This window comes from Schizosaccharomyces cryophilus (genome assembly GCF_000004155.1).
Source record: "Schizosaccharomyces cryophilus OY26 unplaced genomic scaffold supercont4.5, whole genome shotgun sequence".
In the NCBI taxonomy this organism is placed as follows: Eukaryota; Fungi; Ascomycota; class Schizosaccharomycetes; order Schizosaccharomycetales; family Schizosaccharomycetaceae; genus Schizosaccharomyces; species Schizosaccharomyces cryophilus.
The window spans coordinates 378,404-393,924 of record NW_013185628.1 but is presented as its reverse complement, the minus strand read 5'-3'; the positions used below and the strand labels follow the sequence as shown (position 1 = coordinate 393,924).

The 15,521-nt window shown below is 37.6% G+C and overlaps 7 protein-coding genes across 7 annotated transcripts; 3 read left to right on the top strand and 4 right to left on the bottom strand.

The window, feature by feature from the left end:
* Positions 1 to 26: 26 nt before the first annotated feature.
* SPOG_00717 (CMGC/GSK protein kinase Gsk3) lies at positions 27 to 2,241 on the bottom strand. The gene is made up of 3 exons (XM_013168894.1): positions 1,973 to 2,241; positions 1,700 to 1,890; positions 27 to 1,551 (listed from the first exon to the last, which is right to left on the bottom strand). The coding sequence occupies exons 1-3, from the start codon at positions 1,989 to 1,991 to the stop codon at positions 598 to 600; spliced, it is 1,164 nt and encodes a 387-aa protein (XP_013024348.1). The 5' UTR covers positions 1,992 to 2,241; the 3' UTR covers positions 27 to 597.
* Positions 2,242 to 2,375: 134 nt separating this feature from the next.
* SPOG_00718 (uncharacterized protein) lies at positions 2,376 to 4,446 on the top strand. The gene has a single exon (XM_013168895.1). It carries the CDS (start codon positions 3,485 to 3,487, stop codon positions 3,722 to 3,724), a length of 240 nt encoding a protein of 79 aa, XP_013024349.1. The 5' UTR covers positions 2,376 to 3,484; the 3' UTR covers positions 3,725 to 4,446.
* Positions 4,447 to 4,691: 245 nt separating this feature from the next.
* Positions 4,692 to 5,726, top strand: SPOG_00719 (COP9/signalosome complex subunit Csn5; the record flags this gene model as incomplete). The annotated part of the gene is made up of 3 exons (XM_013168896.1): positions 4,692 to 4,777; positions 4,853 to 5,498; positions 5,553 to 5,726. The coding sequence occupies 3 exons, from the start codon at positions 4,692 to 4,694 to the stop codon at positions 5,724 to 5,726; spliced, it is 906 nt and encodes a 301-aa protein (XP_013024350.1).
* A 322-nt stretch (positions 5,727 to 6,048) lies between these two features.
* On the top strand, positions 6,049 to 6,957 carry SPOG_00720 (ubiquinone biosynthesis protein Coq4; the record flags this gene model as incomplete). Its single annotated transcript, XM_013168897.1, has 3 exons — positions 6,049 to 6,184; positions 6,315 to 6,666; positions 6,723 to 6,957. The coding sequence occupies 3 exons, from the start codon at positions 6,049 to 6,051 to the stop codon at positions 6,955 to 6,957; spliced, it is 723 nt and encodes a 240-aa protein (XP_013024351.1).
* Positions 6,958 to 7,055: 98 nt separating this feature from the next.
* Positions 7,056 to 9,781, bottom strand: SPOG_00721 (rRNA methyltransferase Spb1). The gene is made up of 3 exons (XM_013168898.1): positions 9,718 to 9,781; positions 9,644 to 9,676; positions 7,056 to 9,544 (listed from the first exon to the last, which is right to left on the bottom strand). The coding sequence occupies exons 1-3, from the start codon at positions 9,746 to 9,748 to the stop codon at positions 7,203 to 7,205; spliced, it is 2,406 nt and encodes an 801-aa protein (XP_013024352.1). The 5' UTR covers positions 9,749 to 9,781; the 3' UTR covers positions 7,056 to 7,202.
* Positions 9,782 to 9,845: 64 nt separating this feature from the next.
* SPOG_00722 (uncharacterized protein) lies at positions 9,846 to 12,180 on the bottom strand. The gene is made up of 3 exons (XM_013168899.1): positions 11,742 to 12,180; positions 11,271 to 11,677; positions 9,846 to 11,225 (listed from the first exon to the last, which is right to left on the bottom strand). Exons 1-3 carry the CDS (start codon positions 12,073 to 12,075, stop codon positions 10,071 to 10,073), a joined length of 1,896 nt encoding a protein of 631 aa, XP_013024353.1. The 5' UTR covers positions 12,076 to 12,180; the 3' UTR covers positions 9,846 to 10,070.
* A 518-nt stretch (positions 12,181 to 12,698) lies between these two features.
* Positions 12,699 to 15,482, bottom strand: SPOG_00723 (ENTH/VHS domain-containing protein; the record flags this gene model as incomplete). The annotated part of the gene is made up of 2 exons (XM_013168900.1): positions 12,699 to 14,329; positions 14,357 to 15,482. The coding sequence occupies 2 exons, from the start codon at positions 15,480 to 15,482 to the stop codon at positions 12,699 to 12,701; spliced, it is 2,757 nt and encodes a 918-aa protein (XP_013024354.1).
* Between the last annotated feature and the right edge of the window lie 39 nt (positions 15,483 to 15,521).

Genomic DNA, 15,521 nt, shown 5'->3' with positions numbered 1-15,521 from the left:
GATTTATTGAAATAATTCCCATATCGTATGTAAAATTCCTTTTTTTATCAATGTAAATATTCAATCCTTCTTCTATGTCAGATTCATTATCACTAGTACTGCTGCTCTATACATTCACAGGTGCACTACTTTTGATGACACATTCATCCGGTAAAACAAGTACCTTATTTTTCCAATAACGTTGTAAGCATGTATATACGTGTATATATAAATAAGTTCCACGAACAATTAAAGCAGAAATGATCAACAAAATAATTACTGGAAACCAATCAACATAAACATTATCCTGTTCGTGATCCTGTAGATCGTGTCTCAAATTCTTAAGACGCAATTTAAAAGTCCTATTATCTTTTGGCATTTTAGTCTTGCATTTCTCTTTCTTGCACTCAATAAAAATATTAAAGAACAACCAAAAACAACTAGATAACCTTTGAAAGTTGTAGATAGATAAATCGCATTATGATAAATATTCAAAAGAAACAAGAAAGCTGCCAAGGAGCAAAAGATTGATCGAAAAAGTGCCAAACAGAAATCGGAAAACTATCGTTTGCACTCACACATTTGCAGAGCGACATTGGACTTTCACATGTTTGTTCTTTAGTCAATTTGGGCACGCTTGATTTCAACGGGGACAAAGTTGTCCAAATCAACGGGTAAATAAGCTCGAGCATGAGGAGGTATCAATTTTTTATTCAAATCAGGACGAATAGAGAGTTCCTGATGACTAAAATTGAATAAATCTGGCAGTGGACGAGGTGGATTTTGAGGATTACGAGAATCCGGGAGTCTGGTATTTGGATCACGGAGTTCATCAAAGAAAGGATGACACATAGCTTCTATAGCAGTTAGACGGTGGGTAGGAGTGTATTGCAGCAATTTTGTTAGTAAGTCAATAGCTTCTGAAGGTACGTTTCGCGAAAAAACTCTGGAGAATGGATGAGGGCGTATTTGTGGAAATCGATGTTCCATGTAATTAGGATTCATTGTTTTGATTTGTTCTCGGGTAGGAGTACCCAAAATTTTTATAATTTCTACTAATTGGTCGATGCCGCTTTCTCCAGGGAACAGGGGTTGACCCAGCATGAGCTCGGCCATGACACAACCAGTGGACCATATGTCAATTGCAGGAGTATAGTCTGTCGCACCAAAAATGAGCTCGGGAGCACGATAGTAACGTGAGCAGATGTAGGAAACATTTGGTTCACCGGCTACAAGAATCTTTGCACTACCAAAGTCGCAGAGCTTCAAAGCACCAGTTTCAGGATCCATCAGCAAATTTTGAGGTTTGATATCTCGATGGCATATTCCGCTGGCGTGGATATAGGCCAATGATCGTAAGAGTTGGTAAATGTAAAGTTTGACTTCAATCATAGGCATAGATAATTTTTGACGAGCATATAGTCGAGAAGCACGGTAGATTGTTTCGGGCATGAACTCCAAGACCAAGTTTAAGTAGACCTCGTCGAGATTTTCACCAGTTGTGTAGTAATAAGCGATCAAATCGATGATGTTGGGATGCTTTATGAGTCGCATAATTTGGAGTTCTCTATTCTGTTAAGGTTAATATCAAGTTGGAAAACAAGAAAAAAAAAAAAAAAAAAAGGCAAGTTAAGCCAAACCAGACTCAAACCAAAATGGGGTTTTACGATGGTCTGAATTTGGCTAAAATATTACGAAAAACAAAAGAAAACAAACATACCTTGAAACGTTTATCTTGTAAAACCCGCTTAATGGCAGCTTTACTGTCGTGTTCAATGAGATGAACTTGAATGACGACACCAAAGCTTCCAGAGCCAACGACTTTACTAGAGGTATAAGAGAGTTGCTTTACTTCGCCAGTGGCTCCATCACGAGCGGTTTCCTTGATAATTCGGAATGGGTCCACAGGATCTGAAAAGAACATAAGGTTAGTAAATTGAAATGAAGGAAAAGACTCAAAACCGTAAACCAGAGAAATGCATAAAATACGTACGATGCAGACCATGATTCATTATGAAAGAAAAGACGTAGAAACACGAGAACAGACGATGAACTTTTTAAAGCGACGGCAAACCAGAATCAGCTTTCAGAAGAAAGACTTGAGGTGTTATTTGTACAAAGAAACCAATGAAAATAAACAGAAAACGCGGAAATACAAGATGGATCTCAAAGGGAATACGCTGGAAGAAGGAAGCTGGAGAAGTGGTTAGAGGAGGATGGAGAGAACGTGTGTAAAGCAGGTAACAAAATATGTGGAGAGCAACTGTCGTTACTCACACTTGCTAACTCAAGTAACGTTGTCTCCTCTTATCTTGAAAAGCACGAAGCCGTAGAAAAGAGGCAGTCCATGACGCCTACGCAACCTTGTAAAGAGTATAAATAATAAGCATACGGTTAGCGAAGGCACTACCGAAAAGAAAAGTAAGAAGGTAAACAAACCAAGAAGTTTGTGCTTGGAGTTACATTTCTCTTTCTTGTTTTTCTAAAAAAATTCTTCTTTAAATCTTTTTCCTTGGATGCAACTTTTAGGAGAAACTTCAAAATCCCAATCTTCCTTGATCCACCTCTTTCAGATCATTCGTTGTTAGGAACTATCCTTCCTTTTCTTTTGCGCTTTTTCCACAATCGTTACATCATCTGCAAACGCCTTTTCTTTTGCAAATCAACCGTTTGTCTTGCAAAGATATCACCACTCCTCTTCTTCCTTCACACTGACACTTTCATCCCAAAGTACTATGGAGGAGGTCGGGAACGGATGACGACGTTCATGAAACAATCAAAAGCTTATTGAAAGCATTTTTTATTTTCTAACAGATTTTCGTTTTGTTAAGGAAGAGAACTAACAGCATCCATTGTCTCTCTTGTTTGTCATAAATAACATAATTTCTCCAATATGTACCTGTGTTATAAATCGTTATGATTCGGTAAGCTTGCATAACAATGTGTTTCGCATTCGTAAACAATTTGCAGCGCTACTTTCTACATTGTTCTACCGCATAAAACCGTTTGCAAATTACAAGATACGCTTCGCTATTCGAATTATTTGTTTTGAGAACGTACTTTTGCAGCTATTTCTTCTTATTCTTTTGTTGTTTGTATTTTGATTCTTTTATCAACTGTTTTTGTTTTATGTTTCTTTTTTCCCACCTTTTATTGACACTGCTTCTTTCTATCTACTGGCCTTCCTTAATATTCTCTCTTTTGCATTATAAATATTGAGTACAATCCTATCCTTGGTAGAATACAAGCACCATCTGATTTTACAGACAACATTGTTACACTTGTTCATTCTTGCTAATTCTTGATTTTCTTCCATTTATCCTTTTCTTTCTCTTGCTTTCTTTCAATCCTACGAAGCCGTTTCATTCTTTGCATGCTATAGCCACTTGAAGCAATCCTTCCTTAACTGTACCATTTTTTCGTTGTTTAAATTTTTTGTCTTATATCTATCATCCTCGACTTTATTGTTCCCCATTGTATTATCAAATTTCTTATCTAATTCATCATGTCATCGTCGTCTATTGTCAAGAAGACTGTACTCATGGACGAAGAAGCTGAAGAGGCCTTTGATCTGTTTGACGTAACTCACAAGGGCTTTATTGACTTTGAGGACTTGAGACGGTCATGTGCTTTGCTTGGTGAAGATTTGACTCAAGAACAACTTAAGCTTATGCTGGACATTGCTGGTACCAATGGGAGAGTCACCCGCGAAGAATTCGCCCAGCTTTGGATTCACCTTGCTTGAGAGTCTTTTTTCTTGCTCTTTGCTCTAGTATCTGTATCTCTTTATACTTTGTCGCGTTTTCTGTGTTTGCATCCTTACATCACTCAGATCTTGCACATCGTTGATGTGTTTTGGAATTCTGGTGATCCCTCCACTTTCTTTTGCATACGAAATGTCCATTCTGCTTTGTTTTGTTGGTTTATTCTATATTTTTGCCTTCACTGATGCTAAAATGTGTTGCATAATTTTATAATGATTTTTTTTTGTGTTTTATTTCCTTGTTGGGGGTTTTTTTTATTTATATCTTTTTTTTTGTTCCTGCTCCGTCCTTATATAATCCTTCAGTATTTATCTATCTTTCGGTCATATGGTATTGCATCCGGCATATTAAAAGAATGCTAGTAAGGTATTTCTGAGCTTGGTGGATTGCATAATTTGCATCGGTAAACGGAAAAAAAGAAAACAAAAAAGATTTCAAAGAAATAAGATTGGTCTTATTTCGATGGATTCATCCTCCCCATTTGCTAGCAAACATGGTAGTTTGTTTTCTAGTAAACTAGCTCTTCCGAAGAAGATTCTTCAATCCTTACTCTTAATCTTATTATAATCGCTTTTTTTGATTTTTTTTTCTTTCATTCTAAAACCATCATAAACTTTCTGCTATGTTGAAGCAATCAGAAGAGCCTTTGAAAAACATCTAGATTTCCTTCAAATGAAATGAATATGTATTTTTATGACCCAAAAAGATAAATAAAATATTTGTTTATTAAAAATCCCTTCCACTTTAAACAACTTTCGACTCACTTCTCATTCCTATCCCGCTGTATCGTTACATTTATTATTCAAAAGCATTTATTTTTTTAGGAAAGAATTTTTTTCTTTCCTAGCTAAACCTTGCTCCTAATAGTGATTCTTAACCTTTAGACAACTACTCAAACAAGTGAAACGTACTAATAATTACTTTTTTTTTTGAACAGCGTAGCTAGCCATGAATGATACCTCTTTTGAAGATATTTACAAATTTGATGAAGAAAAAGAAAGAAAAGTCTTGCGCGAAGCACCATGGAAACACGAGTATGCTAAAACTACATTAGACTAGGATATACCCCGTAACATTGCGATTGAAATGTTTTACTGACATATTCCTAGTCCATTCTATTTCAAATCTGTCCATATTGATGCTGTTGCTCTTTTGAAAATGCTGCGACACGTGTCGCAAGGAATGCCTTTCGAGGTCATGGGCTACGTACAAGGGAAGGTGAAAGACAACAAGTTAATCATTTTGGACGCCTTTGCTCTTCCAGTGAAAGGAACGGAAACTCGCGTAAATGCTCATGAAGAAGCTGATGAGTATAGTGTCCAGTACCAAACCTTGTGCAAGTCTGTTCATCGATATGAAAACGTCGTTGGTTGGTATCATTCTCATCCAAACTACGGTTGTTGGCTTTCAGGGGTTGATGTTGAAACACAAAAGCAAAACCAGCGCTTTCAAGACCCATTCGTCGCAATAGTCATAGATCCTAAACGTTCCTTGGAATCTCATTACGTCGATATCGGTGCTTTTCGCACTCATCCTGAAAATATGAACAAACACACATTTTCTCCTTTCAAAAACCAAGATATCTTTCTCTATGATAATCTGCCTTCCTCCAAAATCGCCGATGCTGGTGCCCATGCCGACGCCTATTATTCGCTACCTATCTCTTATTTTCATTCCCCTACGGAAAAGAAAGTTACAGAGTTTTTAAAGACGAGAAAATGGTCTGAAACCATATCCAGTCCGTCAATCTTAGAGGTACGTTAAGCATTCTCTTTATTTTCATTAACAGTGTATACTAACTTTGAAAAGGACCCGTCTTTTTTTAAGAAATCTGAAAATTATCTTTTGGAATCCATTGTACAGGCAACTGTAAAACGTCCATCCTCTAGTGTTCAGGAATTTGAACATACCAAACCATATTACAGGGAAGCCAATTCATTTTTGTCTCAGTTGGAGCTTCAAGATCGATTATTTAAAAAATGATCGTTTTCTTTTTTTATTTCCCCTTTGATTTACTTTATTTTTGACCTATATTACCGACCATAACCCATAACCTAGACGGGTTTTCCGCGGAAGACAGGGGAAACCCCGAATACTTGAGAAGTCAGTTCGAATCGTCTGTTTTTGTACTTATCCTCTTTAGATGGCCTTTTACTTATATAACGCTAAGGCATCTTAATTTTTTATTTTTTATTTTAAAGGATCATGAGTTTGTTTCTTAAACGTTTGAATATCGCCATAACCCGGCCTTATAGTCGTTCACTGTTTACATCGGGGGGTATGCCAACTTAATGCCATACGACAAATGAATGTCATTATTCACATAGTTATATTAGCAAAAAAGCCAAATTATCCTGGCCATGTTCCATTGTCTCCTTTACAACGAATTTTCCTTGTTGCGGGTTCTGCTATAATGGGGTTAAAAGCACCTTGGCGAGGAGGTAAGGTTACGATATACGCTTGACTCTTCTGGATATATGCTTGAAAGTTATGCTTTCTACGTCAAAAGAGATTATAGTCCTACTTAAAAACATTATAAACATCTGGATTGGTACTAATTGAACACTCTAGACATGATTTCCATCCTAGGAGACTCATCTGGTCAGCCATTTTTCTTACGGCGTTTGCTTAAACAAATGCTTTCTGATGAAACTGGTCGTCAAATTTTAATGGAAAAGCCACGCATAACTTCAGCATCTTTAAATCTTCCCTTTTTACGGACTCTTCCACTGAATACACTAGGACGTATCTATGTTGACTGGATTGATAGAGAGCATGTAAGCCCGGACACACGTTCTCCTACGCGATATGTTGATGACCCAGAAGAAGCATACGTTATGCAGAGATATCGTGAGTGCCATGATTTCTACCATGCACTTTGTCATATGCCCACAAACATTGAAGGCGAGCTCGCTATTAAATGGTTAGTGAAATTATTATGAACAGTGACTTTTTTATGAATGAAATTAACTTTTTTAGGCTTGAATTTGTTAACATGGGCTTACCTGTCGGTGCTTTATCTGCTTTGTTTGGTCCTTTTCGTTTAAATTGTAATCAGGCAGCCTTATTCCGAAAAATATATATTCCATGGGCTGTACGTAACGGACTAGTTGCTAAAACACTGATAAACGTCTACTGGGAGAAAGAACTCACACGAGACATCAATGAGGTGCGACAAAAAATTAGGATTGAGGCAGCTCCACCTTTGCATTAACGTTGCTGTAAATGATATACCTACGCTCGTATCTCTAAATCGTTCATAGCCCTTTACCCTTTCCTCTATGTAACGCTACATATGAATAAATTAATGATGAATTCATGAAGCAAAAGCTTTATCAAAATTAAATTTGAAACCTTAGTCAAAAAAAAATATAACCATAGTTTTATTACCCAAAATTATATCGAACCTATACCAATAAAGAACCTTTTCCATAAAGCATACTTCCTAAACTATATCGTTTATTTACGTTTTTTCTTCTCAAGACGCTTTTGCGCACGAAGATCTTTCTTCATACGAGAATCCACCATTTTGTATTTACCTTTGACACCCTTTGGACGAGATTGGATACCCCTGTTAGCACCTTTCGCAACAACAAGTGTCGCCTTTTGTTTAGGCTTCGCTTTCATTGCACGACTCATAAGGCGTGAAATTTCTTTGGATTTTTCGCCTTCGGTCATCTCACCACTTTCAGTAATACCCTCAGCCTTTTTAGCAACATTTTGCATACGTCTGACAGTACGCATCTTTTTGCGTCCTTGAGCTTCAAGAATCTTCTTAATAGGACGAGCATTTATAGCCTTCATTTTCTCTCGCAAGGCCATGACGGCTTCTTTAGTGATAGGCTTATTTGGTTTGTTATGATGATTTTCTTCATCAACAAACCAATCTGGAAGTCCATCCTTAGGTTGAAATGTCCAGCGGTTGTATCCATCGTCGATGAGCTCAGATGTCGACTTTTTGCGTGAAGCAATTTCTTGGGCTAATGTCATTGCTTCTGCCGTCACTATGTCAACGTTTTCACCATCGTCACCGGAATCTGAATCCCAATCGTCCTCCTTTTCTTGGGCAGAAACAGGTGGAACAACTTCAATATCTCCTTTCCGAGTTTTTTCTTCTTCATCAGAACTTTCATTTTCATTTGCCTTCGCAGATGATCTTTTTGCCTTGGCAGCAGAATTCATGGCAACGATTTCCTTATCAGCGTCATCGTCATTACCGATACCTTCAAAAATGTCTTGATCAAAGAAAAGACTAGCTTTCTTACTTAAACCGTTTTTGCCTGAATCCTTTTTGTCAAGTGAAGTAAGAAGATGCTCGTCTTCTTCCACTGAAGCTTCGTTCGGCTCGTCTTCTTCGTTTTCACTAGCCTGTTCTTGAATTCCTTCCCATTCCTCGTCATCAGCGTCACCTCTAGATCGTTTGACCTTATACTTCACGTCGGATTCTGCTTTTCTTTCGGTGTACTGAGAATACATAGAGTCCAGCTCAGCTTCAAGACGCTCCTGTTCATCTTCACTGTCATATTCTTCTTCATTTTCTTCCAAAACTTCATTTTCTTCTTCTGTGGGAGGAACTTCTGGAGTTGAAGCATCAGTTAACTTATTGAGGCCATGCTTCTCGGCTGTAGATAATCCAAACATGCTGTCGTCTCCCATAGTGCTCTGTTCCATACCAATCTCCATAGGGGCCTCCATCCCCATTTGCATTCTAATAATTTCTCTTTGCTTGCGCTTGTTGGCCCTACGACGCTCACGTTTGACCTTAGTGCGTTCAGTCTCATTCAGATGTTGTAACTCTTGATCCATTTTTGTTTCTTCGTCAACCTCGGGAATTTCTTCTACGACGGTCTTTTGTTCGGTTTCCGGACGTTTGCCTAGACCCAACTCATTACGAACCTTGAGTCGCCATTTAAGCAGTTCCCGGAAATCCTTCTTGCCTAAAACTTGTAAATCAGAGCAATGAATTAAAATATCTTCATCTGTTGCTTCCGAATTCTTCAGACGCTGAGAATCTTCATCTTCTTCAGGAAAAACAATTTCCGCGGAGGTACCTAATACCTGAATTGGATCATTTCCTTTGACAAAATCAGACGCGGGTACTGTTTTATGAAGAGTATAGTCATTGTCGGCATAACCTTCACGATTTCTTTTTTTTTTTTCGGGTTCAAAAACTTTTGCCTCTACGTTTGGAGTTGGCTCCGTAACTTCCTCAAACACAGTGCGTGGATCTGTAAAGCGAGGATCTAACTTTTGTGGAGCCTTATAACCTCTACAGACGACGAAAATTTCTGCAGACACGTTACGCGAAGAAGGGGGTTTCGTAGCATCGACCCTATTGAATAGTTGTTTGAACACCCACAAAAGATTGTTATAGTCACGAGAACGGAAAACCTTGGTAACGAATGTACCGCCGGGAACCAAAAATTCGCAGGCAAGCTTCATAGACATCAACACCAACTCTGCTTGACCATATGCATCTTGCAACCAAGCAGCACCTACGTTTGGAGCACCGTCGTGAAGAACTACATCTGCCTTCCATGTCTTCAAGATACCTCGTAATTGCGAGCGACATTTATCAGAAGTAATGTCTTCTACAAACGTTTGACAGTTTGGAACAGGTCGAATAGGAGTCAAATCCACACCGACAAGTAAAGAACCGGGCTTACATGCTCTAGAAGCTACCTGTAACCAGCCACCAGGAGCAGCGCAAAGGTCAATAACCACTTTTGCTTTTTCTAAGAAGTTAAACTTCTGATTCAATTGGACTAATTTGAACGCAGCACGAGAACGGTATCCCTGTTCTATTAATTGTCAGCAATCATCAAAATATTGTAAAATTGTTACACGGTACTGAATCCAAAAATTTCCAATGGTTCAACACCGTTTTTTGCAATTCTTACCTTTAGCAAGCTTATACCATTTATCCAAACGTCCTATAATATGTTAGAAAAAGAAAACTGTTGAAATATAATACCCTTTGCCGACTTTTTTTGAGTTTTTCCCATTTTAATCCTGTAGGGGTGGTAAGATGGTTAAGGACAGGAGGCAAAAGTTGCTACCCAAAAATCTATAATAATGAATAACCACTATGGTTTATGAGAAGTAGGGCGTATATTATTGAAAATAGCAATTATAAAAAGAATTATGATTTTAGAAATGAATATTAGACCTTTTCTGAACCTATGTTTTAAAGGTGAAGGGAACAAAAAAGAAAAAAAAGGAATCATTATGAGAACATTAATTAATTAGAGATAAGTCTGACAAGTACATACCCCAAATACTTTAAAGTACGAGACAATATAACAAACTTCCTAAGTATAGTCTCAGTCAATCCTTAGGACCATTTGGATCACCCTGAGTCGGGGTGGAAAAGTGCAATCCATGAATGTTATTCCTCAGCTTTTTAGAAATCATGTCTTTTGAGAATGAAAAAGAATCTAGCCGTTTACATAGGCGCTCTTCTTCATGACTGCTCATCTTTCCAAGGTAGGAGTTGTTATTGTCATCCTTGGTGCATGACATTAAAAGATGATTTTCTTGTGTATGAGAGCCTGCAAGATTTTCTAATGCAGTGGGACTTCCTTTTGGAGGGATATATGGTTGAATCATTTCTCGCAGAGACCTTGAGGGTGAGGGCATAGACGATTGATTATTGATATTGTTGACAGACATGAAGTGATTATATTGAGCTTCAACCTGGCTTTCAAGACTTTCGACATTCGCATTATTCACATCGGTTTTGCTGGATGAACGAATTAATGGCGACGCATTTCGATGACTTACTCTTGAAACAGAGTTTTCCGTACCTTGTCTCTTAAAAGGAGAGACAGAATCTTTAACAGATCCAATTTCTGATTCAGATGCATTTCTGTTAGGATAGGTTGGGCCTATTGTATCATTATCATGAACATCATCCGTTTTCATTTCTGGCTGGGATCCATTAGTTTGAGTAGAGATTGGACGTTGATCATTAGTTGGAACATTAAGTTTTTTACTAGACGAACGCTGTAAAGGGTATGAATAAAACTGTAGTCTATCAGACAAAGGTTTCCCAAAAACTATGATTTTTCTTTCGTTTTCTTCTTCCCAATTTCTTAAAGAATAAATTAAATTTGCACGTGTGAGTTGAAAATCTTTTTTTAGTCTCTTCAAGGTAAAAGGTTTCGAGGATGGACTTGATGAACCTTTAACGGTCTGCGATTCTTTATATAATCTAGCCTCCAAAGCTAAATATTTTCGAATCAATGCATTGATTTCACCTCGAAGATGAGTTTCTACTTCCATGTTGTGAATTTCCTGTTTGAGTTTATGCAAAATTTCCAAAATGTCATCCTTTTTCAGATTTTCAATGATTTCCTTAAATAACAAGTCTTTCTTTGATATAAATAGCGACTTCGCAAGAAGCAAATAGCGCTTCAATAATGATTCATACTCCTTACGATGCTTTATCGATACAGAGTTACTTGAAGGCTCTTTTTCTTTCTAAAAAAGTTAGTTAAAATCTTTTGGATTGTATAGAACCCTTACGTTTCCATTAACTCGTCTACTGGGACTTGTATAAGCACTTGGGGAGTTCACCTTAGGACTCAAATCAGAATGAACACTCGATCGAGATGAATAATTTTCTTTTTTTTGAACTAAGCAGTCTAATTTTTCCTTGTATTCCTTTATTCTTTCCAGATAGCCCGTCGACAAATTATTGGTATTTATCTCGATTTTGGTCGAGAGGTGCTTTTCCAAAGGTAAAATCTCCTTTCTCTTGTTTAATAAAATTTCTTTTCGTGATTGATATTTTTTTTCAATACTCTCTTTCAAATGATTTAGCTGTTCAATCTTTGAGTCAGAAACGTCTACAAAAGGGGAATTCTCCAAGAATAATCCTTCAGAATTTTCGCCAAGACAAAACAACTGGTACAGTACTTTGCTTTGAATTTCTGATACTGTTAGCAGGAGGAATTTGATATTGTTCAAAGAACTGAAAGAACCAGAAAATAATACCTTTTACTAGCTGAAGTCTAGAGTCATATTCCCTTTGGCTTTTTTCTTGTAAAGAAAGTAAATGCTGGTAATGCGTTTCTAAGGGTAATTCATTTTCAATATGTTGTTTTCTCCCTAGACACCTATCAAGCTCATACAAATGAGACGTAAGTTTGTTGCATTTTACTCCTATGTCCTGTAACTTTGTTTTCAAATTTAAACAGTATTCCGATAAGTTATTGAGGATAAGATTTCTGAAAATCGTCAAATTGAAAGGAACATTAAGGCTAGACGAAAGTTGCTTTAACTCATTGTAATAATTCTCAAGAGACTCTTGAAATTCCTCATCCGTCATATTCTGTTGTCTATAAATATAAGAAAGTTAGGAACATTTTTGTAAAAGTTGTAGCCCAACTTGTAATGAATGTGTTGAAACCATTATTGCTATACAGTTAATTAACAACGATGTCAAAGAACAAAGGTTAAACAAATTCAGTAGTTTTAATGAAGATGATATTGTGTTTAATATTTTTCTATTAAAAACAAGCAAAAGAATTAGGAATATGAAATATTTTCTCGCATCTTTTCTCAAAAGATTGTAACGCTATTATTAATGAGAAGTGTCAAACATTAAAGAAAATAGAACAAATGTAGTGCTTAAAAAAAAAAAAAGAAAATCAAAATACATTAAGTTATATTAACAAAGAGAAAACAAAAGAAAGACTTCTATACTTAAACTAGTAATGATAAAGATATCGTAAGGCGTAATTTAGATTTTTTTTCATCATCTGGTTTATGTTCATACGAAAATACAAGTGCTTGAATGCAGGTCATCATTCATAAATAATTAACCAACAGGGCATTAATAGAAGAAAGAGAAAAAAGAACGACGATCTTGAGGTGTATCGGGATTTTGAAAGATCATTAACATATCTTATATCGAGCTTTACATAGTCAATCAGCAAACTAAATTGGTGTTTATAACGTCGCTGTATCTTCTTCACCCTTGTCCTCCTGGTCCGAACCCAATTCCCATTTAAGGCCTTCATACACTTTCCTCTTAAAACGCTTCTTTTTGCTTCTCGTTTTCTTCTGCAGCTTTTCAAGACGCCAAAGCATCTCTCCCATCCTTTTACTGCTGATCCAAACCGAATCAGGTACTTTAAGCGGCAGCTTTTTGCCCGTAAGGTACTGATCTATCAAAAATAAACCAACAATGAATTCTTCTCGGTTCAACATGTGTGAATGATTTCGATCCACAAGGTTATAAATATTTGCTAGGACACTTGTGGGAGCACCACATCTTGACCATAGTTCGCGGACTACTATGTCACAAACATAGTTTTCCGGATTCGCTACATCGGTATCACGTAAAAGATACCCTTTATTGGCCGCCCACAAGCCTTCATATAATTTTCTCCGGTTTTCATCAATCACGAAACGAGGAATATCAACTTTCTTGGATATTTGGGATACCCTTGCATTTTTATATCTACCATTGCTTCGTTTTGAAAAAAAGTTCTTCTTTTTAGTAGGTCCTCTTAACGTACGCGGTGATGGCTTTTTCAGTGTTTTTGATTTTAAAGGTGGTGGTTTTTCTTGAACAACTGGGAACGACCTATCTGCAATGGCTGCTGCGTGAACCGCTGATGAAGAATCTAAAGCTTCACGATGTAAATAAAGCAAACTAGGTACGACCGCTTTCTCAGGTTGAAGAACACCTGCCAATCGCCACTTCAATGCTTTAGCAGTATCATTTGAAAAATTTAAAATCGAATCTTTAAAGCTAGAGATGGGCCTTCCTTTTTCAACCAACGACAATTCATCCCCAGAACTATCAGTATCCGAGTAACTGCCTAGTTTATCCACTTCAGCACTCACAGGCGATTCAAAAGATTCTTCTGTATTGTGAGATGAATCATACATCAATCCTGGTAAAGAGGAAGGAGGAGCCAATGCACGTTCATCATCTACAGCATCATAAAAAACGTCGTCGCTTGCTGAAATTTTTCGATTGGGTAACGGACCTGACTGACGATAGGGAGGATGATAAGAAATTGATGGTCTAGCAACTGCGACGCTGTTCTTATTCTGGGCTACTAAAGAAGTTGTATTCAAGGGCTCATTCAATGTATCGGGCCGTAATGAAAGGTTCACTTTTTCGTTCGCGGCATGATTAGCAGCGATGTGAGCAGATGAAATAAGTTTCGGAGAATGATGGTATGAAAGACTCTCATCTAAAGGTGATTGACTTTTTAAATCAGACACTTGATTAGCCGCATTAAATGCAAAAAGTAAAGCTTTGCTGCCATTAGAATGAGAGTCTTTTAAACTCTGTGAGTCATGTTTGGAAAATAATGCTGTACTTCGAGCAGCAGCTAACGGTATCTCATTAGGTATGGAAATATTGTGCTGAGGTTGCACTTTTCTCGCCAAAGATGAGAAATGAGTTTTGGTAGAAGCTTCATATGGCACAGGATGAGATACTCCTGTTTTATACAGTCCTGAAGCAGCAACCTCTGACGGTAAAGTGCTGCGTTCGAGAGTATTTCCGGGATTTTTTTCCAGATTGGAAAAAGGATTACATGCTACCACAGCAGCATTTCGTACTGATGGCTGTAAAGAATAGGAATTACTTTCATCACTAAGCTTATCATTTGAGTCTTCATTCTTTAAAGCGAAGGATACAGCAGGTAAAGGCTCCTCGCTTAAACTTGTATATGGTAAAGGTTTAGGTTTCGTATAATTCGGAAAACTTTGTTCATCCTTTCGTTTTTTCCAATCAACTTCAGAGTAGGCGGATGTAAAGCTGGATTCCGCAGCTTTCTTGATAATAGATGAATGGGAAACCGAATCGTCACATCTTTTTTTTATAACAGCTTTTGATTGAGGAGCAGTTTCTACTTCAAGAGGACAGAAGTCATAAGATGTTTCCGAACTTCGATCAAAATTTGGACTTGGATACTTATATGCAGGTTTTGCCCTGGATGGATGATCCGAAGACTGGTACACCAGATAAGGAGACTTGGTTTTCCCGATATAGTCTTTATACTTCGAAATTGAATTTTGACTAGCAGATATGTAATGCGAATCAGAAGGACGAACTTGTGATGAATCACTAGTGGGACTTGCAATACTCTGTCGATTTCTTATTCGAACGGGCTTTTGGCTGGCGGGTGACATAGAAGCTGAAGCTTCCGTTGCGACATTAAAGCATTCGGATGGATCTTTGATTTCAAATAAAGAACCAGATGTCAAAAATTCTTTATGAAGCCGCTTCGAATTCGAAGAGGAAACCCCTTGACGACGCATTCCGATACTAGAATCTGGTACGGAATGGGATTTTGATGTCGATAATCTAGAGGCTGCCTTTGCTGCAGCATTAGAAACAAAACCCGACATTTTGGAAGGAGATTTGAGAAGTGAATTATGATTTTTGTTGTAACGATCAGCCTTTGATGTACCAAATTGATCTTTCCGCCCGTTGATCATCTTCATGCGTTCGCTGGACAATGGAACACTGGCCTTTGCAGCAGCAAGAGGCTCAAGTGGGTTTGCAGGCTCGACGCTTACATGAAGACGCTGGTATTTAGGAGGAGAAGACGCTCTAGAAGTGAAGTCACTGGTGTGAGACCGGACAGAAGAACGTTGAAGCTGATGAAATGGTAGATGCAAAGCAGAAGAAGAGGCTTTTCCTTCTACGGGAGACGATAATTTTATGTCTCGTTCACCATTTCGCAATGACGAGGAATGAACACTCATAACACCGTCTGTCTCTGTCCGGCACTAGCGATTAATTCA

Excerpts from the sequence above, each read along its gene's own strand:
- SPOG_00717 (XM_013168894.1), bottom strand. Across the intron at positions 1,552-1,699 it reads TACAAGATAAACGTTTCAAG|AATAGAGAACTCCAAATTAT; the intron begins GTATGTTTGTTT and ends TAACCTTAACAG.
- SPOG_00718 (XM_013168895.1), top strand. The coding sequence starts at position 3,485 with ATGTCATCGTCGTCTATTGTCAAGAAGACTGTACTCATGGACGAAGAA.
- SPOG_00721 (XM_013168898.1), bottom strand. The coding sequence starts at position 9,748 with ATGGGAAAAACTCAAAAAAAGTCGGCAAAGG. Across the intron at positions 9,677-9,717 it reads TCAAAAAAAGTCGGCAAAGG|GACGTTTGGATAAATGGTAT; the intron begins GTATTATATTTC and ends AACATATTATAG. Across the intron at positions 9,545-9,643 it reads ATGGTATAAGCTTGCTAAAG|AACAGGGATACCGTTCTCGT; the intron begins GTAAGAATTGCA and ends GACAATTAATAG.
- SPOG_00722 (XM_013168899.1), bottom strand. The coding sequence starts at position 12,075 with ATGACGGATGAGGAATTTCAAGAGTCTCTTGAGAATTATTACAATGAG. Across the intron at positions 11,678-11,741 it reads TAGACTTCAGCTAGTAAAAG|AAATTCAAAGCAAAGTACTG; the intron begins GTATTATTTTCT and ends TAACAGTATCAG. Across the intron at positions 11,226-11,270 it reads GTAGACGAGTTAATGGAAAC|AAAGAAAAAGAGCCTTCAAG; the intron begins GTAAGGGTTCTA and ends TAACTTTTTTAG.